Source organism: Lampris incognitus, chromosome 4 (assembly GCF_029633865.1).
Source record: "Lampris incognitus isolate fLamInc1 chromosome 4, fLamInc1.hap2, whole genome shotgun sequence".
Lineage (NCBI taxonomy): Eukaryota > Metazoa > Chordata > Actinopteri > Lampriformes > Lampridae > Lampris > Lampris incognitus.
Genome location: NC_079214.1, coordinates 27,260,975 through 27,287,662, shown reverse-complemented (window position 1 = coordinate 27,287,662; position 26,688 = coordinate 27,260,975). Strand labels below are relative to the sequence as shown.

The window sequence follows — 26,688 nt, the reverse complement described above, 5'->3', positions numbered from 1 at the left end:
AGGGGATTTATTCAGTTTTAAGATATTTTTGATAAATTAAGCTGTGTAGAGTCAAACAAGGAATCTGGGGCGATGAAGAGTATATATTAAAAAAAACACGGGAAGCAATATTGTAAAGTTTTGAGTACAGCGTCTTTATGCATGCTCAATAATCCAGGTAAGAAAATCAAAGTTGAATCAGTTCATCTGGACACAACGTTTGAGAGAAACGTTTTATCGCTCATCTAACTGACCCCTTCAGTCTAAACTGACTGCAGGCCAGGACTCTGCAGTCTACACCCATCTACAGGCCAGTGGCCACTCTCAAGGATGAGGATGTGCACATCCTTGATAGGTGAGGAACGCTGGTTTGAACGGGGAGTCAGAGGCCATCTAATCTATGTGAAGAGGGAACGACCTGAACCAGGGAGGGGGGCCTAAGAGTACATATGTCGCCATTTTATAATGATGTGATTGCAAACATTCCCAAATCCTCTGAATGGCCACTGAAACTCTAGTTAATGGTCACGGCAATTGCATATGAAACCGATCGTTGGTTTCGGTCGTTATGGAACTGTATTTCTTTATAAGGGCGGGGGTACCTGCAGTCAGTTTACTTTAGACTGAAGAGGTCACTTAGATGAAACGTTTCTTTCAATAAACGTAGTGTCCAGATGAACTGATTCAACTTTCTTTGATTTCAAGTACAGCAATCCAAAATTCGAGAACAGATGTAGAGAGAAAATGAGTGACTTGGAGAAAAGAGAGGATCTTGACTTGGAAATAAGTTGCAAACTCATAATTGGCATTATTTTATTTTCCATTGAATATTTTCCAAATTTTATTTTTTCCGTGCCTTCAGACCAAGTGAATCAGAAGGAATAAACAAATCCCCTGATTGAGTGTACAATTCTGTCATAAGAGAGAAACAGCGACACCATGGTCAATATTAACCATCATTTGCTTAGTTGTTATGGCATTACTATATATACTGTTTAAATAGGAAATATTCTTTATAAGCAACATTCTTTAACATATTAGTATCCTGATCTGAAACCAACATTGTTTAGAAGTTGTTCCCTGGGTCTGTGCATAAGGATCTTGGACAAGTGGCCAAAACAGAATTATGTTCGCCAAAATCAAAGCAAGCTGGCCTCCAGGAGACTGGTTAAAGACAGTGATAGACAATTCTGTAATCCACATCCTTCCTAACCATTTAGTTCTCTGTATACATGCTTACAATGCCTCACAACCATCCATTTCACAGGTATTCAGATAGCTATAATGGTTGATCTCATTTGCTGTAAATCCAGTGTAAAATTCATTGTCTATAAAAATATTGAGATTTACTTGAACATAACTTTTTGAGTATGTTATAATAAAAACTCCAGATATCCGTTGCAGTTGCACAGTGGGATGTACTGTATAAATATTGTATAAAATAAGGCAGTCTTTTCAGTAGGATAAACCAGATACAAAAATTTCTGGGAGGAAAAAAATCTTTCAAGTCCAAAATGTTTTCACATATTTCTGCTGTTGTCAAATGTCAAGCGGTTTACAGCATCAAACCAAGAGTAAGGGATTGCTGCAACGATGAATTCATACATACACACACGCACGCACACACACACACACGCACGCACGCACGCACGCACGCACGCACGCACGCACACACACACACACACACACACACACACACGCACACACACACACCTGAAGATCAATAACGCAGCTTATTCTCCAAAGCAACATCCCATCCCTGGACAAATCACTGAGACATAGATATTTCTAATATTGTTTACAGTGCAATAAAAAGGTGTTCATTCAAACTGGTACTGTACTTTTGATAACAAAATAAAAATGTTCATAATGTCAATGCGTCATATGAATAATTGTGGACAAGACAGAGTTATAGTAATATTCTTCTTAATCAGCTTTGGCTTTTTTCTCTTTAAAGTGTATTTTGTTCTTATTCATCAACTAAATTACGTATGTATTTTTAGTATAGAAAATATGGAACATCTAAGACAAAATTAATATACCAAATCATTTGTAATTAGTTAGCTATGATCAAGATGTTGAGGTTTTTGCCTCTCACCAGTGGCCTAAATAAAATTCCACTCCCTGAACCTGCAAGAAATCCTCCCTACCAACATCTCTTATGACAGCTTCATGTCACCACACATATTCTTGCCAGGAATAGTGGATGAGTTTCTGAAGGACAGACAAAAAATAAAAATAAAAGCTGTGGCATGTTGTTTTACGGTGTAGCCTCCAGGGGCACAAGAGAGTAATCTCGTGTTGCCGTGAAAAGAGGGATGGAAGTACTTGGTGGTCGCGGGTGGTTGGACGTAGACTTGACACCTTCATCATCAGAGCACTCTTCCATCTCATCCTCAAGTTTCTCTAAATGGAATCCAGAACACTGCAATCCCCAGTCAGTGTTTATCGGTCCATCAATGAACAAGCAGTTTTTACTCAGATACAACAGTCACTCTGACAGAAAGGTTGAACCCATGTGATAACTAGGGGGACGGATGCTTTGCCAGGAGGTGTCTAAGGAACCTCTCTCAGTCATATCGCTTGACCAGCTACACCACTAATGCCTAACAGGCACTAACAGTTTGTAAGGATGCTGTATTTCCATTTAGCCATCCATCATTTTGTTGGGTATAGTTCCCATCTGACAGGGTTGTAAGCCAACACCAGATGTGCAGCTGTTAGTCTGTCAGGTAGTCGTGTGTCTTTATAGATGGACGTATGGACGCTCGGTGTGCTACAGAAGCAGGAGAGTGAAGGCTAGGATGCCCTGAATAGCTGCACTGGGCCGACAGGGAGAGAGACAACCCAGCAGGGAGAGGAGAGCAGGGACATTCTTCGCGAACAGAGTCCCAGGGCTGAAGGTACACGTGGCAGTGCCTACTCTGGAGGCGGTCGCAAGCTGTGCAGCTTCCTGTCATCTAGTCCTTTCCAGTACTTGAAGTTGTTGTCCAGATGCTGCATGAGGTTGGGTAGGTCTGCAAAAGCTGGAAACATGGAGCCATTAGGCTGGGTAACTAACATGGTATAATGCATTTTCAGTAAATGTAGCCTAAGTTGTGGATCCAGTCTTACCATCCCACGCATCAAACATGTCTGTGATGAAGTAGTCTATGAAGGAAATCTGGGACTTTGGAATGCTACAGGTGTTTCTGTCAAACACAGGCATGACCACAGGTAGACCCTGTCTCTTCTCCTCGTCCGTCTGTACCAGAGTCAACAACAGAAGGGTCCATCACACACACAATAAGCAAACAGATTACAATTCACAGTGCAGCTGCTGCTAACTACATCTGCCTCCTGCTTACTCCAGCCATGGCTTCACGAGTTCAAGTTACCTGTGCAAAGTACTCTTCAGAGATGCGTCCAGCCCATTCTATACAGAGCTCCTGAGGCCTGCATGGATTGGAGATATCTGCACACTTGATCAGCATTCGTTTGACAAGGATCCGGTTCTCAAGGGCTGTCAAGACACCTTTAACAGATTCCTCATCACTGTTTCCCTAAAAACACATGCAGACATTAGAAGTAGGAACAATACGGTTCTTTTGGATACTAATAGCATCACACCCCCATATTTCACCACAGTTCAGCAACCCTAAATTGAACTTACATAAATTCTGTATTCATAACAGTTGAAAATATAAACACATCATACTGGCAATTGATTTAAAAAAAATCTATATTTTCTTGATATTCAAGACAAAAGTAACACCTGTAGCAGGTAGAAGAGGGACTTATTCTAGGAACTTTCGGACCAAACAGTTTTTTGTTTTTTTTGGATTCCCCCCTCCCCACTTTGTCTCCCCAACTGCACCCGGCCAATTACCCAACAATTCCGAGCCATCCCGGTCGCTGCTCCACCCCCTCTGCTGATCCGGGGCTGCAGACTACCACATGCTTTCTACAATACATGTAGAGTTGCCAGCCACTTCTTTTCACTTGACAGTGAGGAGTTTTGCTAGGGGGACGTAGCGCGTGGGAGGATTACGCTATTCCCCGCAGTTCCCCCTCCCCCCTGAACAGGTGCCCTGACCGATCAGAGGAGGCGCTAGTGCAGTGACCAGGACACATACTCACATCCGGCTTCCCACCCGCAGACACGGCCAATTGTGTCTGTAGGGATGCCCGACTAAGCTGGAGGTAACATGGGGATTCAAAGTGGTGATCCTTGTGTTGGTAGGCAACGGAATAGACCACCACGCCACCTGGACGCCCCTGGACCAAATAGGTCTGGGGACTGTTTTGAAAGGAACTACCTGCTGGGGAGGTTCCCTGAGAACTACGAACCTTCAAGGGTTTTTTCTGTTTGCATTTGCACTGCCAAGAACACTGAAGTGACGTAAGCCGGCAGTTAGTAATCTGCGTCAAACGTGTAGGAATATAAACGTTTACCTCATTCTGCATGTGATACAACAAGATGGAGATATGTGTCGTGGGTTTCATGATAATAACAGAGTTGGAAAGGAGATGTACGAATTTAGACTATGTAGTTCAATATAGGCTATGTGGTTCTATATAGGCTCAATAAAGCCTGGAATTCACTGTTGGTCCATTTGTCCGTGTTTTGTTCCATTTTTAAAGGCTAACGTCAAGAGCTGTTTTGTACATGGATAACCTTTTACACAGGTTTTTAAAAATGCTGGTTGCTGGTGCTGCATTGGCTCATGTGTTTGACCAATCAATGTACACTTAACGTCTTGACCAATCACCGTACCTTTTCACTCAAGGTTCCTCTTGTGTACTCTGGGAGTGTACCTACCCTGAAGTAGGAGTTCAAAAAGTCCCTCAAAATGACACTCTAACAACTATGATCATTCCCAGTTCCTACAGTACAGACACAATAAAAACGGGGTTGGTCCTCTAACAGTTCTTAGCGCTATGAAAAAGTTCCTCCGGTCCGAAAGCGCCTAATGAGTACATTGGTGATGATTAGTAGGAGACTATAAACTCAACTCAGTTTTTACCAGCAAGCGATTAAAGGAAGACAGCACTCAAACACAACACGAGGTTCACTGGCACCCTCTGTCATGTCCATCTACCTCAGGTATGTATGCAAGTAACCTGCTAACACTTATTTCAGCATCTCTGATATATTCTCTGCACCACTGCACTTTATTGACTCTTATTTTGCCAGTATATAGTCAATCCTTGTGTATATAGCTGAAGATTGTTGTGTTGTTAGAAAGATGCTATATAAATAAAATTATTATTATTATTCTATGTTAAGTACACTGTGAGAGCCACAAAATCAGAGTCAAATTCCATGTGAGTGCAAAGTTACATGGCTAATAAAATCTGATTCTGATAACAAGCATGCCATACAATCACATGGGCGATGGTGAAATGCTTGACCAAATGTACTCAGTGCACATAGACTACATTGTTCTCTGTTAGCGCCGCTGAAGAGTAACACGTCAAATGACATCACATACTTGGTAAGTAAAAAAACACTAAGACTACAGGAGCGAGCGAGAGCGAGAGCGAGAGCGAGAGCGAGAGCGAGAGCGAGAGAGAGAGAGAGAGAGAGAGAGAGAGAGAGTGTATGCTGATGTATTAGAAGCATTACGGCTGTCGCAAAATGTCTTTATGCATGCTCAATAATCCAGGTAAGAAAATCAAAGAAAGTTGAATCAGTTCATCTGGACACAACGTTTGAGAGAAATGTTTCATCGTTCATCTAAGTGACCTCATCAGTCTCAACTGACTGCAGGTATCCCCGCCCTTATAAACAATACAGGGGCATAACGACTGAAAACAACAATTGGTTTCATATGCAAATTGCCGTGAGCATTAACTAGAGTTTCTATGGCTATGTGTACTATTCACAGAGGATTTGGTAATGGTTGCAATCATAGCATTGTAAAATGGCAACAGATGTACTCTTAGGCCCCCCAGGACCGACCTCCAAATGACCATCCGTGAACTGAGGGAGGTCATTCCCTCTTCACATAGATGGCCTCTTTGACTCCCCGTTCAGAAAAAAAAAGAGTTCCTCCCTATCAAGGATGTACACATCCTCATCCTTGAAAGAGCGGCCACTGGCCTGGATGGGTGTAGACTGCGGAATCCTAGCCTGACATGTTAGCTCTTTTGTCTTGTGCCATCCTCTTGGCCAAGGTCTGTTCGGTTTCCCAATGTACAAGTCACAGCAATCCTCATGGCACTTAACAGCGTACACAATACTGTTCTGTTTGTGCCGCGAGACCCGATCCTTGGGGTGGACCAATATCTGGCGCAGTGTGTTTTGGGTTTGAAAACAACTGAGATGTGGTGTTTGGAAAAAATGCGTCTCAACTGTTCTGACACTCTCACCACCAATGGAATCACCACTGGTTTACACTTAGGCAGCTGTTGTCTTCCCTTCGATAGGCTGGTGCACTGTTTGGGCAATTTCCTGGCTTTGACAAACGCTCAGTTAGGATAACCACACGTAATCAGGGCCTGTTTAACGGCCTGTTTTCTCAAGGAGCCAACCCCTACCTTTTTGGTAGGGTTTAACAATACAGTGGCATAACGTTTCGGTCGTTATGCCACTCTAGTGTTTATAAGGGTGGGGATACCTGCAGTCAGTTGAGACTGATGAGGTCACTTAGATGAGTGGTGAAACGTTTCTCTCAATAAATGTTGTGTCCAGATGAACTGATTCAACTTTCAGTGATTTCTTTACCTGATTATTGAGCATACATAAAGACATTTCTTTCGACGGTTTACTATTTATTGCTTGGACGTTGACTTGACTCAGACCTGAATTTAAATAGCCACATTAAGACAATTACAAAGTCAGCCTACTATCACCTGAAGACTACGTCAAGAATTAAAGGAGTTATGTCTCAACAGGATTTGGAAAAACTTGTCCATGCATTTATCTTCAGTCGACTACTGTAATGGTGTCTTTACAGATCTTTCTAAACAAATCGATCAAACAACTGCAGCTGAATCAGAACGCTGCTGCTTGAATCCTTACTAAGACGAAAAAAGTGGATCACATCACTCCAGTTCTGAGGCCGCTACACTGACTTCCTGTCTGTCAAAGAATTGATTTAAAAACTCTGCTCTTGGTTTATAAATCACATAATGGTTTAGGGCCAAAATACATTTCTGATCGACTGCTATGCTATGAACTATCCAGACTGTTCAGATGGTCTGGGACAGGTCTGCTTTCTGTCCCCAAAGTCAAAACTAAACATGGAGAGGCAGCTTTCAGTGTTTATGTGCCACATATTTGGAACAAATTCCTGGAAAACTGCAGGTCTGCTGCAACTCTCAGTTCTTTTAAATCAAGGCTGAAGACCTTCCTGTTTGCCGCTGCTTTTTATTAAATAAAACTTGAAGCTGACCTACATGTCTTTGGACTATGGGAGGAAACCGGAGCACCCGGAGGAAACCCACGCAGACATGGGGAGAACATGCAAACTCCACACAGAGGATGACCTGGGAGGACCCCTAAGGTTGGACAACCCCGTGCTTCGAACCCAGGACCTCCTTGCTGTGAGGCAACTGCACTAACCACTGCACCACCGCACCACCATGCCACCTAAAGACATGTACGTCAGGTGAATTGGACTTACTAAATTATCCCTAGGTGTGAATGTGTCTGCCCTGTGATGGACTGGTGACCTGTCCAGGGTATTTCTCCACCTTCCGCCCAATGACTGCTGGGATAGGCTCCAGCATCCCGTGACCCTAATTAGGATAAGCGGCTTGGAAAATGGATGGATGGATGGAAACTTGAAGCTTTTGATTATCATCTTACACTGCACTGTAACTTTACTCTCTAGTTATTTGTTTTTAAATGTCTTTTTATTGCCATATGTTGCTTTTCTTAATGCCTTTCATGTTTTATGTAAAGCACTTTGAATTGCCTTGATGCTGAACTGTGCTATACATATAAATTTGCCATGTCTTGAACACGTTGTTCACATTACAGTGGTTCTGTGCTTTTGTGTATTTCGCTGTTGAAATCTCTTGCTAGGTGGTACAGATTTGGATGCTTGTTTTGGGGGTTTTTTAACTTGACTTTTTGTGTGGGTTGTTTGGGCTGGTGGGGATGTCATTGGTTGTTAAGTTCGGATTATTGATATGGGTTCCTTGTTGTTGAAAACGGATTTTAAATGTAAAAAAAAAAAAACAACAAAAAAATTATTCTATTTAGGAGGAGCAGGCAGTATACCCACTGAGCATTGCTAATTTTTTTGCAATACTAACCAAATGGGAGAGACAACACTATGGGCGCTATCTTACACCCGGCGCAAAGCACAGTGCAAGTGTCATTGCTAGTTTCCAACTGAGGCAGTTGTCATTTTCCTGCCCAGCACCCACGTTGTTTAAATAGCAAACGTACTTGCACCCATGGGTATGTTGGTCTTAATATGAGGTGTGGTCAGGCACATTGCTGGCACATTGCTGTCTTGAGGCATCGGAAAGCAATTGCGCCATTGACCAACAAAAAGCTGGTCTAAAGTCAATTGTGTAGTATTTTCCCACTATTTAAAGCGTGCATTATTCAGACAGTAAGATGCGCCTACATAGGTGGGTACACAACACACGTATACTCTGCTTGTTACACACAAAGGGACACGTAGCAGTGCACAAATATGCAAAGATCACAACTAAAAACATTACAATGTTAAAAATTATTATTCTGTACATCACAACATGTAGAAAAATGTCAAAATGGTTGTAATATTTATCAGAATTGGCTAATTGCTGTGATGAGGTATGAAATTAGCTAAATATTTGGCCAACTGTGGCAGCAGGTATTTAAAATGACCCATCAGTTGAGGGTGTTTGTCAAGACCCATCAAACGAAAGAGCCTATTGAAAACAGATCAGAGACGAATTGACTTTCGTGCAATGTCAATACAAGACAATGTAAGTTGAACAGGGAGTTTTGGTGGATTCCTGCTAGTCCCGTAGATGGTCTGCTTCCACACTCTGTTTCCTCAGCAGAAAACGGTTCCTTTCTCCAACTTGCTGAATCTACCATTTAGATAGCAATGTGCCATGGTGCAAGTGCACCTGGCTTTAGGAATGGGAGATGACACTGATAGGTTTAATGTATGTTACGCCCAAAACAAACATGATTGATTAAGAGACTGTGCAACCCCTTTGTGCTTTGCACCTTACTTTGTGCCCAAATTATGCGCTGTTTAACTAGCGAAAGTGGATTTGGACACACCCTAAATGCACTTGCACCATGCGCTTTACACCATACTCTATAGATCATTTAAATAGGGCCCTATGAGTCATAGAGTTGCTGAGACATAGACCAAGTTTTGGAGCTTATGTTTTTGTGACTAATTTGTAAAGATGGAGAAACAGATCCACTTTTTTTTTTTTTTTTTTTTTACAAGGACAGGTGATACATTTTCCCTCCAAAGCAAAAATTCACCATGACTCTTTCTGCCATTACATGGTAAGAATATGGTGTGGTGGTATAGATACAGGTAGAGTCAAAGAACTATAAGCATTAGCTAGAGCGATTCACATAATCATTGTTACAACATAAAAAAATGTAACCTTCAATACATAATGTGGAAATGTTTTTTTAAGAATAGTAAAATCCCTTTTCTCCCAACATAGTAAATAAATGATTTGAAGTTTGGTTCACTTTTTTTCCCTCTGAATTTCTAACATTCACACCTTAAGAAGGGCTGACATCTTTTAAATGGCTGTGCTGAGCATTCCACGCCAACATGAGAAAGATGGAACCAACCTGTAAAATTCTCTCCCTACAGAGATGTCTGTGCCCAGGCTATGACAGGCAACAAGTCCCCTAAGCTAGTGTTATCATGTTTTGAGGCAACATACTACTGTTGCATTTTAAAGGTTGGATTGAGTATGTTTGTGGGACATGGTCTGGCAGAAGGAGGTTCTTTGGGGGATGTTTTTATTATGATTGTACTGTATTTGCCTGTGAGCTCCTGTTAGTGACTTGACTGCTATGATGCAACATAGATTAGATGGATTTAGATTTAAACACGAATTTAATTTTTACTCCAGCTTACCCCATTCTCCTCCAGAGCAGCCAGTGGCTTATTGATGCTGTTGACAAATTTGTTGACGTGTTCAAAGTGTTTGGTCATCTCAGTTGCTAGCACCATGTCAATGATGGCCTGTCGTAGTGTACGATATTCATTCCTAGACAGAGAGAGAGAGACAGACAAAAATCAGGTTGTGAGGGAAGGGACAGGGAAGAGAAAGGAAAAGAGAAAAAGTGAACAGAACAGAGAGTGACTGACTATACAGTGTTGTAAATAGCATGGAGGCCCATGTAAATAGACCGCAGTGGGAATAGATGGATGCACTATTAATCTTGCCTCGTCTGACGCTATTACATGTGAGGCATTCTACTTTTTGCACTGGAATCATATTACCCCCCTGTCTCCCACACTCACTCACGACATCTCAGGTAATGACAGAATAATAACCGATCTTCCTAAACTTTCAGGAATAATGTCAATAATTAAGGTGATATAGCTGTCTTTTTTTTAAATTTTAAGTTACTGTAAAAAGTTAATAGAACAAATGCATCTATGGACTGTTAATTAAATAAAGGTGGCTTAGTACATCAAATATAGAACCAAAATTTATCTTATTACCATTGAAAGCTCATGGAGGGTATCAACTCAATTAAGGAAATGAAATCCGCTTCCGGTGTGGGAAGATGGTTGCGCAAATTCGCGTTTGCAGCGGCCTCACCTAGTGCCAGAAGATGGTGACGCGAATTCACATTTGCAGCAGCCTCACCCAGTACCGTCCATGCAGTGTCTTTGTCCACGTCAAAGTTTTGTCTTTGTTTGATGACTGGGAGAGCTGGCACTGGATTGGCTGGAAGAGCAGGGCAGCCTAAGCTAACTGCTAGCCCATGCAGACCGGCAGTTCCGATAACACGGAGGGCGGTCTGTCGGCAGCCTCACCTGGCGTTGACTGTGGTGTTTTTGATGTCGTCGTGAGGAGTGCGGGAGGTGTGTCGAGGGTGTCTGGCTAGGAGAGCTGGCACTGGATTGGCTGGAAGAGCTTGGTTTGCTTTGTCCGGTGGGCCCGGGGACCACGGTCCCTGCCTGGAGCTGCACCCGAAGAGGAAACGCTGAGGGCGGTCTGACAGGACGCGGACAGTCATCCTGGCTGACGTTCGTTCCATTGGACAGTGATTTTTTGTTTAGTTTGGATATATGTGTTAGTTTGGATATGTGTGTTCTTGTAGTTTTTGGATGTGTTTTTGTTTTTATGTTGTACTACTGTGGGCTGGGGGAAACGGCATTTCGGCATTTTGTTTCATTTCATGTATGCAAGTGCATGAAGTGAAATGGCAAAGTGTTCCTGATTCCTGATTCCTAAAGTAATCACTCACTAAGTATGCACATACATTGTAAGAACTGCAGGCCTTGTTCACAATGAATTCAAATCCAGTAGAAATCCCTTTTGAAAGGAACTTCCTACCTCTCCATGTTCTTGAAGATGTTGCACTTATCATCTCGTGTGGTGATTTGGAAAGCCAGTGCTGCGTGGTGGCTCTCTAACACGGCTGTGTCATTGTAGAGAATGGCCAGTTCGCTGCCTGCATTGCACAGAAAGCTGTTGGTGCGGCCTGGGTGGTCCACATCGTGGACAGTAGCAGCAATCAGGGCAGCCACCTCATCTATAGGGTCCAAACTTTGCTGTCAGGGGCAAATAAGTGTATAGAACAATGAACATTACCAAAAAGGTAGGATTTGGCTCTTTGAGAAAAATAGCAGTACAAATGATGTAACCGTAAAGATCATTTTAAAATACTGACTTCAGCATTGCAGCATCAGAGTTTCATTACCACTGTTACTGTTTGACTTGCTGTGAGTTATAATATTTTTGATTGCCATGCAGTTGTTATTTCCTTGACCTATGTCAAGAAGCTATAGATGAGAATTAGCCACTGGCATATTTATATTGATTAATATCAATAGTGGATAAAACATTCACATTCTTGCATGATTTTAACCACGCAAATTATTCACATTGTTGCATGATATCAACCATGCAAATTAATCTTTTAATTTTTCTATGTGACAGACCTCTTTTGACTTGTCTAAGACAGAACCTAAGGGATTTCTTTCTTCTTTTTTTTTTGTGCACAAGCCTTGGGTGATCCAACCTCAAAGTCCAGTGGCTAAGCCAATGAGAGATCAATTCCCTGAGGTCATAAATATACAATTTGATAATCAGCTTAGTGGATGGAAACACTTAAACAGTCACTGATCCATTGACACACTTGGGCTAAACCACTTCTTCAAGAGACATATTGCTCAGTCAGGATACCTGACACTCAAGACTTGAGTGAATGAAGTCATGCATGACGGGAGAAAGACCAAATTTTTAGACACATATATCGATCTATTTGTGCGCTGATAAGCATGGCAGATTCAGGTGGGCAAGGATTAGCATGCATCTTTTGGATACAAAACCATGACAACTGTTAATATTGCTTGCTAAAAAATTAGTCCCCAAAGCATAAACACCCATCTTCCTGTGCTGTGTTGACTTTGTTCAACATATTGACATTATAAAGCTGCGTTGTCTCATATCTATTCAGGAACCTCTATGTCTCTCATAGTTTCAGGTTTCCCCCCCCCAAGAATGACACATGTACAGAAAATGAACAGTACTTGGAAGAATTTTCCATTCTGTCAAGCATTGGCTGTTTAGTAATTGAATTAACAATAAACTATTACTGTGGTTTCTTGAATGAGTGGCTGCTACATGGAATGCTCCATGGGAAGACAAAATAAAACACCATATAAGGTAGTGAGCATTTTTTCCACTGAACTGTACCACCGACAGGGATGGGACAGAAACATTGGAGAATCAGGAAAACAGTAATATCCCATTGTAAATAAATGGATAAGTATTAAGTGGGACTGGTGACCAAAAACCTATAGCAAGTCATGACAGAGAGCTGTCACGACACTGTGACCATCCATTCATTGTTGTAGTCTGTCAAAAAAGCACAAAGTAAGCAACTCAAGACTGCTTGCACAAGCCACACAGGCACGCATGAACTATGGGCTAGTGACAGTGTTCTAAAAGCTGAGGCTCAATGAGTAAAGTCACAGTGTTTTTTTCAATGAGACATATTGTGGGCATTTTCCATCATTTTTACTGTCATTTTTACCAATGAGGGTCAATTTACCTTAACCCTGTCCTTGCAAAGGAAATATGCAGTTGCATGCAGGACGTCGGCTGCGTGAGACGAGTTGTGGTAGGAATTACTGGAGTGGTAGTTGGCTTCGATCACTTGTAGCCAGGAGCGCAGGGTGGTCTCAGAGCAGTTCAGGAACTCACAGACCCCAAAACGAGAGAAGATCTTCAGACCCAAGTAGGTCAAAGGCCTGTGAGAGAATTCAGCATGGTGGTTTACAGGGGTGCACTGGGAAGGAAATTCAGCCCTGGACTTATGGGGGGGGGGGGTGATATGTACAGTGTATACGACAGTCAGTTACATTTTTTTATGGGGGAGGGGGGTAATGTAATCACAGGTTCGAGTTCAAGTTTCACTTTATTATCATATACATATGAAAAGTACCATGTACCTTAAAATGCAATGAAATGCATGTGCCCTGGCTCTCTCACGTGTTAAAACTATATATAAGGAAATAATAAATGATAGCAAAAACAATAAATAAGGAATTAGAAATCCCACAAAATAATAAATCACTGATGTTATGTAAGGCGCCTACTGTTCATTATTCTGACCGCCTGGGGGTAAAAACTGTCTTTGAGGTGGCTGGTCCGAGCTCTGATGCTCTGTAAACGTTGTCCTGAGGGAAGGAGTGAGAACAGACCCTGTGCTGGGTGGCTGGTGTCCTCCATGATACGTAGGGGCTTCCTTCTGCAACGGGTGGCGTAAATGTCCTTAAGCTGTGGCAGTGCTATTCCTATGATTTTTTAAGTAATTTTTACTATCCTTCTGCATTGTTTGTGGCCCTGTTCAGTCAAGTTGCCAAATCACACCAGTATGCTTCCAGTAAGGATGCTCTCTATGGTAGTCTGATAGAAATTAGTCAGGATTTTGTGGACATCCTGAATTTTTTAAGACATCTCAGAAAATATAGTCTCTGTTGTGCCTTTGAATGATACAACTGGTGTTTAGAGAAGAAGGGACTCATGTATCAATCGTTACTATGGGCAAATTTGTTCATACACACCCATGGGATTTTTTAGCCCTGAAGTTTGTCTCATAGACCAGTGTAGACCCTGGGTAACCCCTGAATTTAGACACTGATTGGCTAACACTGATGTCTTTGCAGGCCTGGGTGATTGCTCGTTGCAAGAGGTAGACAATGGATGTTAGGAGGAAGGAATTACAAATAACCATCATGCTTTTCTGACTGTCAGATAATCTTGAGGGCTAAAAAATCCCATGGGTGTGTATGAACAAATTTGCCCATAGTCACGTTTGATACATGAGGCCCCAGGAGAGGGAGTCTGAGATCTGAATGCCTAAAAATCTGAAGCTCTTCGCAATTTCTTCAGGAACATCGTTAATGTAAACTGGTGTCTGAACCGTTTTGGACTTCCTAAAATCAACAATTATTTCCTTTGTTTTCTCAACATTTAGGGAGAGGTTGTTATCTTGACACCATATAGATAGGTCCCTCACCTCCCTACTATAGGCATCTTTATTGTTGTCATTTATCAGTTCAATTACTGTGGTGTCATCTGCAAATTTCTCTATGCTGTTATGATATTTGGCAACACAGTCATGTGTGAACAGACTGTAGAGTAAGGGACTAAGGCAACAACCCTGTGATGTTCCTGTATTGAGAACTATGGTAGATGAGTAGCTGATATCTGTTCTCACTGTCTGATGAGGTCTGCCTGTCAGAAAGTAATATAACCACATACAAATGGAATTAAATAGACCAAGGTCCCTAGCCTTAACACCAATTTAGAGGGTACAATGGTATTAAATTCAGAGCTTTAGTCAATAAACAACATTCTGACATAGATGTTTTTTCCTTCAAGGTGTTTTCACACAGTATGCAGAGCCAATGACAGAGCATCTTCCACAGAGCTATTTGACCGATAAGCAACTGTAGCAGATCAAGGTTGGCAGGAATGTTAAGATTTATGTACGTCTTAACTACATAAATGACATGGCATATGGCCCTGTGTGATGGCCTGGCGGCCTGTCCAGGGTGTCGCCCTGCGTGCCGCCCCATGACTGCTGGGATAGGCTCAAGCATCCCTGCGACCCTGAGAGCAGGATAAGCGGTTCGGATAATGGATGGAATAACTAATTTTTCAAAGCATTTCATTATTACTGAGGTCAAAGCAACGGGTCTATAGTCATTTAGACAGGATACAGGTGATTTTTTGGGCATAGGCACAAAAAGTGTTTTCATAAAGGATGTAGGAACCTCATGTAGTGACAATGACAGGCTAGAAATTACTATAAAAACATTTGATAGCTGACTAGAGCAGGTATTAAGGACATGAGATGGGATACAGTCTGGGCCGGCAGCTTTGCGTGCTTTGACAGATTGAAAAACCTTACTCACGTTCAGCCTACATCACTTGATGTGTTACCTCGTTGATTGAGTGCCCAACAAGGTTCTGTGTATTGTCTGGTGGTCCCGAGTTACACTCAAAGCAGCCATAGAACCTGTTCAGGTCATTCAGGAGTGAAGTGGTGGTGTTGGTAAAACCACCTGCCTTGGCTTTGTAGTCCATTATCACTTGCAGTCCCCACCACATGTGTCTGGAGTCCCCGCCATTGTAATGCTGTTCTAGTTTATCCCAATATTGTTTTTTAGCTGACCTAATGGCTTTCCTCAGCGTGTACCTGGCTTCCTTGTAGCGGTCCTTATCCCTGGCTTTAAAAGTGGCAGTCCATTCTTTTAGTCTCAGCTGAATGTCGCTATTAATCCAAGGTTTCTGATTTGGATAGAAGCATATGGAACGAGTGGGAAAACAGATGTCCACAAAGAATTTAACATAGTCAGTAACTGTATCGGCATATTTGTTCAGGTTCAGAGGGTTCCTCAAAACCGACCACCCTAAAGTTTGAGCTCATTTTCCTCTGATCAGCACTGTACTCTCCCTCAAGGTGAGTTTCTCGCTCTTAACTTTCGGCTTGTAAACAGGTAGCAAGAGAATGGATGAATGGTTCAATTTCCCAAAATTAGGCCGTGGAATAGATCTGTAGGCTCCCTTGATAGTGGAGTAGCAGTGATCCAAGATCTCGTCAACCCTGGTTCCACAGCTGACACGCTGGACATATTTAGGTAGCACCGATTTGAGGCTGCAGTGATTGAAGGATATAGGCCACTAGAGTTAGCACCCTAGTCCTTGCTGGTAATGATATAGTCTTTTACTGTTTGCAGGTGATTCAAAGGCTTTTGCAATGAAAAGTAGCACATGTCTATTCCAGGATATATTTCAGTAGGCACAGACTTATATTGTAACACGCCATCAGCATGGCTTAAATAGTAACAAGTAGCCTGTCAGTAGGGTCGTTTTGAAACCACAAATTACAGCAGCTTTAATTGAACATGTAGCCTAGCCTATAATTTAACTTCCATCTTACTGCTTCAGTTTGCTCCTCTTAAATACCATTGCTGGCCACTTGAGGATGCTGATGCCCAAACAGTATGTCAATTTTTTCCCACAGCGCACACAAAACTGCCACCATGTGTCGCAAATTGTGGTCACTCACTCACTCATGGATGACCTGAGAGAGATGTTTAGTAGGACACCCCTGCAACTGATGTATGGACACATGGAGGACAACAAATAACATTACAGAGTTGAAGACATGCCAAAGCGAGCTACCTATATAGTTAGCCTAGTTTTACTCATGACACATTTAGAATATGACTAATCTCTGTAACATAGTCGCTACTTTCTGGTCCCCCACCTTTCTCATTGCACACTGCCTTGCTCCACCTACACGCGCAGCACAGGTGTGCCGTGGGTCTGGATGGATTCATGCTTGTTTACATTTGGAAGCCTGTGCATCCAAAACCTGCTTCATTTTTTTCAATATTATTTTGAGCCCATCCTTTACTTTTTTAAATTTTCTTGTCCATCTCACTGCTGTGCGCTACCTTTGCATAGAATGTTAACGCTCATTAACTAACTTGGTTGTGATTGGCCAGTGAGCCCAGTTAATAATAATACTAATAATACATTTTATTTGTGGGCTCCTTTCAGAGCACGCAAGGACACCTTACAGTACACAGTAAAAAAAAAACAAAAAAAAAAACAAGCAGCACTGTATCGGACAGCATAAAATCAAAACAAAGCAGGGTAGACAATAAAAAGTTAATACAACAGATAAGTATAAAATCATCATCTGCACAAAACTCAATGACGCATGGATCAGACTGAATATGCCAGTTTGAAAAGGTGCGTTTTGAGATGGAATTTGAAGGTTGAAAGAGAGTCAATATTGCAAATTTCTTGTGGGAGAGAGTTCTATAGGCGGGGGGGCAGAATGACTGAAGGCTCTAGTCCCCATGGTAGTCAAGCGGGCCAATAGTGTAGTGAGTTGGAGAGCAGTTCCGGAGCATGCAATCATGTGCACCCCAAATGACAGGCACACAGGACCAGTAAAAACTTTTTGGATTTTTTTGACGGTCCACCAATGTGGTGGCCCACCACAATTTGTCCCGGTATGCCCGATGGCCAGTACACCACTGGTGGTTTAAAACAACCTCCCTTACTGTGTTCATGCTCTCCTTCTATAACCCTGAACCCGAGATACATTTTCTCTAGCGGCAGACTACCGTGTTGTCACCTCACCGTTTCATGGTAGCAGCCTCCAAGTTGAAGATGTCGAAGTCCCAAGAGTCTTCGCTCTCCATGGTCTGGGCGATGCGAGGCGGGATGTCGTTTAACGACAGAGGAGTGGTCAGATGGCTGGGGATATGATGGGGTTCTGTTTGAAAAAGAAATAGAGATGAAATAGAAAAGCACAGACAGAGAAATAGACATGCATTTAAAGAATGTAAAATGGGGTCAGGAGATCACGGTGAAAAAGAGTGAAAGCTCTTCAAATTTGAAAATTTAGAAGTTCCTGGATTACTATTTTCAGATGTTCCAACATAAAGGAAACCTTATTTTAGGTTTCAAATATCTCACAGAAAAAAATAATCTTCAGAATATCAAAAAGTAGCTAAGCGTTTCTTAATGGGCATGCTCATTATCATAACCAGTGTGCTTTTTATTTACTTACGTTTTGTTGAAAAGATGTACTCGTTCCCTGACAGTCTGCGTAAGCCATCCTGTGACAGAGGGGGAAAAAAGAGACAGGGACAGAGATAGTGAGCAAATTAGGAATTGAATGCATAGGTCATCATTTAGATTTGGAAGACATCACCAGCATCAGAATCACTGTTGCCATTAACTAGAGTCAGCCTGAAAAGAACTTGAACTGTGAAGCATCTATTTTAAAAATGTCCTCGTTATAAAATGTTGATGTTTGATTTGAAGTTATCGAGAAGAGAACCTTGCCAACACTCAGTATCTTATACAACTGTCCCTTGTTCTATGTAAGTAGGAGCACTTGTAGAAACCTCAACTTCGTGTTTAAAGCAAAGGACATGGGTGAGCGTTAAAATGCCATTGGGATTTTCAAGTTGGCACATCTCATCAAAAATATTTGGTCACATGACAGTCACAAAACCTTATTGATGAGTATGAGCCGATATTGCAAAAGATCACCTCTACTTTGAAAGAATTTCCAACGCAATAGTAGTGCAGAACTGGGCGTTAGGTTCCTCGATGTATGTGTTACAGAGTGAAGTGTTTACTTCAAGAGTAAGAGAGGAAGAGGAGAGTAGCTCATCTTTGACCCAGAGCATTGTCTTATGTTGGTGCTGCCTCTGTATTTGCAGGCTATTTTAAGATATTTTTCCCAGAAAGATGATAGCTCCTCTCTTTGACGTTCAACAAATCTATTGAGAACACACCCTGTCAAAGAGTTTATCTGCCTCGGCGGAGTCAGCTAGAAATGTACTGCAAAGAGAATAATCAATCAGGCAACTTGTAAGGTTCTACTAAAAAGATTATCTAGACTGGGCAAAACAAAACGCACCCACTCATACTCTCATAGCTCTTGGGGTATCAACAACCATTATCCTACATGGACACAAAAAATGTCCCTGAGAACTTCTACATATAACCTCTTTAGGTACATCTCTCCATCTCTGTGTCTCTTGAGTGCATATCTATAAGTAATGTCATGCTTATTCATCTGATCCAAAGCACAGGATGTTTCCAGGCATGTGGAGCTGAGAGGAAGAGGTTCATGTGAGTGTGTTAGTTGGTGTGTGTGTGTGTGTGTGTGGGGTGGGGGGGTGGGGGACAGAGATACAGAAGGGGGGAGGGCTTTCCTCTCCAGCCTACAGGAGCACAAAGGACAATCTAACACTTCCTCTGGGGTTGTTGCCAAGACTGCCAACTTGGCACTCTTTCTACTTCTCTACTTCAGTGTGGCTGTTAAACTCTCTTTCTCTCTTTCGCAGTCTCTTTCTGTCTCTCTCTCCACGGAAGTGCACAAACATGAATGCACACACACAAGAAACAGGTGCACACACAAACATTCCTGACCTTTTGCTGCTTTCATGAAACACGTGACACATCACATGACATTGTGGGCTTTTGATACCCAACTACATACGGTGTATACCAAATGGAAAATAATGTGGACATGAACGCTTTCTCAACAGAATCTTATGCAAACTTTTTAGCCTGTCTGGATTGTATTCAAATAGATTGGTTATTCAAGCAGATTTCCAGCAATAAGGGCGGACATATATGTTTTTAGATTGGTCTAAGGTCCCTGGTGCCATGTGGTGCTTCCCCTTACAGTCATTAGCCCCCCCACAAGGTCATTTGTGTGGGGATCCTCATCCTTGGTGCCCAGCTGTGGGGAGTAGAGCTCAGTGGTCCTTAGGATCTCCAGCACCCGATCCAAAGCCTCCGCCACAGGCATGGGACTGCTTTCCTGAGCTGCATTGATGATGTTTATCACCTGGATGGAGAAAGGCATAGTAGAATATAGGGAGAAGATCTACTACTAGAGGCTCATATCATTTATTCTTATTACATTCCCAAAACAAGAGGTTAAAACATTGGATTATTGGGGTAGACATCTATGTATTGATAAGGCATACAGATGTTACAAATGTTAGCATATTGTGCAATTGCACATGCAAGAGCAAACTCACTTACTTGCAAATATATGTGCATTCACAAACAAACAAGCAAAGACACACACACACACACACACACACACACACACACACACACACACACACACACACACACACACACACACAAGCAGATCCATCAATAGCTTTATTCCAAGGAGGAAGATGCCTACAGGGACTGACAGCATAGTCAAATGATACAGCAGAGGAACTGCAGTGTGTCATATGACCCATCCCTGGGGACTTCCTCCATTTCCAACCAGCTAGACAGTAGTCTATATAATTCACTGAAAAAAGCAAGGCATTCTCATCCCACATGTTTTTCTGCCTTGTACATGATATATGACTTTTTATCAGTCAATCTGTTGTCGGCATGGTATGCATGGCCTCTAGATGTAAGATTTGAATGGTACAAGAAATGCTCATGGCCGCTTTGGTAGCTTTATGATTCGAACGCTCAGTCATGTGATGGTGATGGGAGCATCAGTGCAAACTGATAATCATATGATGGAGACTGTTAGGAAGGAGAAGATGCACCTTGGTGATGGGAGCTTCGATGGTCATGGAGTGGATTCGGGCCATGGAGGAGTGCCTTCGCTGGGAGCTCCCTGGCAGGAAGAAAAAAATTTCATCAATTCATATAAGTTTGACCTCTCTCTTTATCAATAAATTTTAGATGGAAATTCAACTATACAATTAGCATTTGTTTTTCCATTGGTTGGTGTACATGTGTCCAATCAACTCTTGATGAACTTGAAATTAGTAAGTTTTAGAGAGACCACCAGTTTCCATAATTTTTCTCTGTTCTCTCTCTCACCATCACTCCCTCGGGACGTTGTGGATCTGACATCAAGAGAGCCTTTCCTCCGGTCCTTGTGCTTACTGGATTGGATATCTGGGGGGAAAAGGGCAGATTACCACACATAAACACAGATACACAGTGATACCAGTCCAAAGGGAAGAGGGATCTGATGTTGACCCAATTATTTTGGAATGAATTTAAAATGGGCTAACAATATGTAGCATTTAAGTTTTGGTTAAGGGTGCTGTCATCTCTACACTAACCGAATACCAATCACCTTAAATTTACAGCAAAACTAAAATAAGGAGGTGAAGCTGCAAGCAACTGCAATGGTTTTTATGTCCACATGGGTTTTCCAATCATTGTGTCAATATCTTGGACATTGCAGAATTTTGGAATATACTTTTTGCTGTCCAAAAAAAAAAAAAAGTTCTATCAGGCGACAGTACTTAAAAATGTCAATTCTTTTTACCTAATCTCAAAATTTATAATTCTTCCGTAATTAAGATTATAAGATTAGAAAAGCTTTTTTTTGTATTATCTCAGAAAAGATTGAGATTGCACAAAAACTTTCAACAATAGCAGGGACTATGAAATTGGACATATATTACCTGTCTGGGACTCTGCCTGCACACGTTCACTGGATTTATCACTCTGTATGGACAGAGGAAGAGAAACAACTTGGCACATTTGGGTCATAAAACTTTACTCTGTTGTGAAACACAAAAATGAACACACTTCTTACCTTATTATTATCATTTGAAGGCCTGTTGATAGACACATAGTGTCTGATTTTTCTGTGTATGACAAGAGTTAATTAGTATCAGAGGGAGGAAAAATAGAAGTACAATGATTATACACATTCACTAAATTACTGCACGGTGATTTATAATGAAGGATGGTTCAAACTTAGCTACTGAATGAACAAAGCCAAAACATTCAGTCGCTCACCCTCCCTGTCCAATCACAGGTGTGATTTTCACATTTTGTTGAATGCTGTCTCCATTCTTCTTTTTGGCATAATAGATCCCCTGCCACTCCTGAAACACACCAAGCCAGACAAATTCAAGACAGAGGCAGTGAGACTGATGAGCAAAAAAAAAAAAAAAAAAAAAAACACACAGGATGAGAGTATACCCAGAAATAACTCTCAGAAAAACATTCAGAAAAAAAATTGTTGGGAAGATTTATTTGACAAAAAATACTAAAATCGAGGAAGCATATAAAAACAATCATTGGTCAAACAAGTGCAGAAAATCTGGATGTGGGAGTGGAATAAGGGGTTTTTCCGGGGTGGTGCCTGTGAAGGGGAATTAGGGTGTATCAGAGAGCAATAAGTTGATTTAATGGGTAGGTAAAAACCCTCCTGGTGTCCAGTGACTCTGTTTCATGTCCACCCCATCCATGGACTGCTGTGGCAACTTTAAAGGCTTCTCCTGCTGTTAGTCTGTCTGGGACTGACCTTCGCTCTCCATGCAGTAACATCACAGCACAGCCAGTTCCAACTGAACTCATGCACATAAAACAGAGCTGCAGGGTGGCACACGGTGCAGTTCATGCACTGCAATTGTATGTACGTACACTACCGTTCAAAAGTTTGGGATCACATTGAAATGTCCATATTTTTGAAGGAAAAGCACTGTACTGTTCAATGAAGATAACTTTAAACTAGTCTTAACTTTAAAGAAATACACTCTATACATTGCTAATGTGGTAAATGACTATTCTAGCTGCAAATGTCTGGTTTTTGGTGCAATATCTACATAGGTGTATAGAGGCCCATTTCAAGCAACTATCACTCCAGTGTTCTAATGGTACAATGTGTTTGCTCATTGGCTCAGAAGGCTAATTGATGATTAGAAAACCCTTGTGCAATCATGTTCACACATCTAAAAACAGTTTAGCTCGTTACAGAAGCTACAAAACTGACCTTCCTTTGAGCAGATTGAGTTTCTGGAGCATCACATTTGTGGGGTCAATTAAACGCTCAAAATGGCCAGAAAAAGAGAACTTTCATCTGAAACTCGACAGTCTATTCTTGTTCTTAGAAATGAAGGCTATTCCATGCGAGAAATTGCTAAGAAATTGAAGATTTCCTACACCGGTGTGTACTACTCCCTTCAGAGGACAGCACAAACAGGCTCTAACCAGAGTAGAAAAAGAAGTGGGAGGCCGCGTTGCACAACTGAGCAAGAAGATAAGTACATTAGAGTCTCTAGTTTGAGAAACAGACGCCTCACAGGTCCCCAACTGGCATCTTAATTAAATAGTACCCGCAAAACACCAGTGTCAACATCTACAGTGAAGAGGCGGCTGCGGGATTCTGGGCTTCAGGGCAGAGTGGCAAAGAAAAAGCCATATCTGAGACTGACCAATAAAAGAAAAAGATTAAGATGGGCAAAAGAACACAGACATTGGACAGAGGAAGACTGGAAAAAAGTGTTGTGGACGGATGAATCCAAGTTTGAGGTGTTTGGATCACAAAGAAGAACGTTTGTGAGACGCAGAACAAATGAAAAGATGCTGGAAGAATGCCTGACGCCATCTGTTAAGCATGGTGGAGGTAATGTGATGGTCTGGGGTTGCTTTGGTGCTGGTAAGGTGGGAGATTTGTACAGGGTAAAAGGGATTCTGAATAAGGAAGGCTATCACTCCATTTTGCAACGCCATGCCATACCCAGTGGACAGCGCTTGATTGGAGCCAATTTCATCCTACAACAGGACAATGACCCTAAACACACCTCCAAATTGTGCAAGAACTATTTAGAGCAGAAGCAGGCAGCTGGTATTCTATCGGTAATGGAGTGGCCAGCGCAGTCACCAGATCTGAACCCCATTGAGCTGTTGTGGGAGCAGCTTGACCGTATGGTACGCAAGAAGTGCCCATCCAACCAATCCAACTTGTGGGAGCTGCTTCTGGAAGCGTGGGGTGCAATTTCTCCAGATTACCTCAACAAATTAACAGCTAGAATGCCAAAGGTCTGCAATGCTGTAATTGCAGCAAATGGAGGATTCTTTGACGAAAGCAAAGTTTGATGTAAAAAAAATCTTATTTCAAATACAAATCATTATTTCTAACCTTGTCAATGTCTTGACTCTATTTTCTATTCATTTCACAACATATGGTGGTGAATAAGTGTGACTTTTCATGGAAAACACAAAATTGTTTGGGTGATCCCAAACTTTTGAACGGTAGTGTATGCACACACACACACACACACACACACACACACACACACACACACACACACACACACACACACACACACACACACACACACACACACACACACACACAATGGCTGGAGCACACATTTACTTGATGTCACTCTGTCCTTTACCTTAAGGACAGTAGCAGGCAACAGGGGATATCACTAGGATGCACAATGATTACACAATACACCATATGGCAAAACTAAAAAGAACACACAGTGGTTAGCACTGTTGCCTCACAGCAAGAAGGTCCTGGGTTTGAACCCCAGGCTGTCCCAGGTCCTTTCTGTGTGGAGTTTGCACGTTCTCCCCATGTCGGTATGGGTTTCCCCTGGGTGCTCCGGTTTCCTCCCATCATCAAAAAGACATGCATGTTAGGGTTAATACTGTGCCTCTGACCAAGGCAATAGGAAAAAGAACTGGAGTTGGTCCCTGGGTGTTGCACCACAGCTGCCCACTTCTCCTATATGATAGGATGAGTTAAATGCAAAAAACAAATTTCCTTGTAACCGAACAACTGTACAATGAAAAAATAAAGTGGCTTTAGCCCCTCTCCGGCATTCCACAGTTCCAGGTTCTCAGCTCTTGTCTTGTTAAGATGTACTTTATTAATCCCCAAGGGGAAGTTCATCCTCTGCATTTAACCCATTCCAACACACACTGTAACTAGGACCACTAGGGGACCAACTCCAGTTCTTCTTGCCATCCCTCGGTCAGGGGCACAGACAGGAGTATTAACCTATGCATGTCTTTTGTTCCAGTTGTCATGGTTCCTCAACAGCTGATGCGGACCTTGTTGCTCTGGGTGATGTCCGAGCCAATATGACTCTATCTGTGTTTCTCTCACTCATGTCTGGGGTAGTTGGCTTGATAGCATTAGGAGTCTAAGCCACGGACGCCTACTGGATACTGGTCCCCACGGCAGGAAAGCCAGCATTCTTACCTACTCAGCTATCCAGCTGCTCAGTTGGCTTTGTATAGAATTAGGAGTCTAAGCCATGGACTCTTACTGGAGACTCGTCCCAACTGGGGTTTGAACCCAAGTTTCCGGTGGGACCCTCATACTCCCAGGCCTCTGGCAGAGGACCCGAGCTTGAGGAAGACATACACCACCCGAAAAAGGGTGATTTTTATATACTATATATATATGTGTGTGTGTGTGTGTGTGTGTGTGTGTGTGTGTGTGTGTGTGTGTGTGTGTGTGTGTGTGTGTGTGTGTGTGTGTGTGTATGTGTGTGTGTTCTTTTTAGATGTTTTAAGTGGGCCAACAGTTTCTATAGACGTGTAATTGAACCACAGTGTAAGTGTACAGTAGCTATAGTTAACCATTTCTGTAAAGACCAAATCACACAACCAAAGTTCTGTAAATGCATATTACCTTTCCTTTGCGTATGCAGGAGTTTATCGTTTCAAGGAGATCAGGCTTATTCTTTTCACTTTTAGGCACTTCTATCATTTCCTTCCCTATTAGCTCGCCTTGTTGGTAGCCCATGATGGCCTCATAAGCAGGGTTCACGTACTGCAGGAGGAGAGGAGAGACAGAGAGAAATAATTTTCCACCTTTGATGACAATATGGGTTTTTTTAAGAGTAGCACACTAGGCAGAGATAAGTACGGTTTAATGCAGTGGTTGATGCTGAAGTTAGCTGTGATAATGACCTCTGATGTTACATGAGCGTAGCCAGCCAATACAATGCATTTTCAGAGAAGCTTGCACATTTGTCACTTCATGAAACTCATAAAAAGCTTTTTTTATGTGAAAACAGAAAGTGATAACACAGTCTAAAGGGCTTCATAGTCTGGTGAATAAAAGGAACCATTCAGAGAGGGCGAGAACACAACTATCATCCCTGAGATCAGGAATCACAAGACATCAGCAGGCTAGGGTGACCAGATTTTCAAAATCCCAAACCGGGACCCTAAAAAGTGTACTGCATGTTCATGCACGCGCACACGCATATGCAAGCGCTCACAAGCTTGTCTGTCTCACTGGACATGATACATTGAAGGATTTTCATCCCCTCCCACCAAAAAAAGACAGGCTAGTGTAGCCGGGACTTGGGACACCCAGCTTGAAACCGGGACAATCCTGGACAAACTGGGGCATCTGGTCACCCTAGAGCAGGCGCTAAAACAGGACAGAGTGGGAGAGAGTGGGGTAGTGGGGAGGGTTGTGAAAATGCAAAGTGTATCAAAGACCCACCTGAATGACTTGATCGTCAGAAGTGATCTCTATGGCCTCTTGGCTTTGTTCTAGAGCTGTGAAAATAGCATTTCCAGCCCTTGGGCAGGTAGAAAGAGGGGATCAACAATCTCATATCTCACTAAACTCACATTCTCAAATGTATAACAAATGCATTCATTACAAACACTTAATAAAGACAACAGATGAACTACCCAACATGTTGACCCACAGGTCAGAGTGCATATAAAATAGATACCCATTTACTTCCCAGAGAT

At 42.2% G+C, this 26,688-nt stretch overlaps 1 protein-coding gene across 1 annotated transcript in view; it reads right to left on the bottom strand.

The window, feature by feature from the left end:
• Positions 1-788: 788 nt before the first annotated feature.
• The window catches only part of pde8a (phosphodiesterase 8A), a 50,288-nt gene continuing 24,388 nt past the window's right edge, over positions 789-26,688 (bottom strand). The window contains exons 7-22 of the mRNA XM_056278106.1: positions 26,432-26,510; positions 25,607-25,747; positions 21,967-22,055; positions 21,761-21,812; positions 21,627-21,669; positions 21,031-21,108; positions 20,751-20,821; positions 19,871-20,035; positions 18,236-18,284; positions 17,803-17,938; positions 13,187-13,385; positions 11,464-11,681; positions 10,029-10,161; positions 3,357-3,521; positions 3,094-3,223; positions 789-3,005 (exon numbers count right to left, since the gene is read on the bottom strand). Of these exons, the coding sequence (XP_056134081.1) occupies positions 2,899-3,005; positions 3,094-3,223; positions 3,357-3,521; positions 10,029-10,161; positions 11,464-11,681; positions 13,187-13,385; positions 17,803-17,938; positions 18,236-18,284; positions 19,871-20,035; positions 20,751-20,821; positions 21,031-21,108; positions 21,627-21,669; positions 21,761-21,812; positions 21,967-22,055; positions 25,607-25,747; positions 26,432-26,510 (1,855 nt within the window). The 3' untranslated portion in view covers positions 789-2,898. The remainder of the gene's footprint in view (positions 3,006-3,093; positions 3,224-3,356; positions 3,522-10,028; positions 10,162-11,463; positions 11,682-13,186; positions 13,386-17,802; positions 17,939-18,235; positions 18,285-19,870; positions 20,036-20,750; positions 20,822-21,030; positions 21,109-21,626; positions 21,670-21,760; positions 21,813-21,966; positions 22,056-25,606; positions 25,748-26,431; positions 26,511-26,688) is intronic.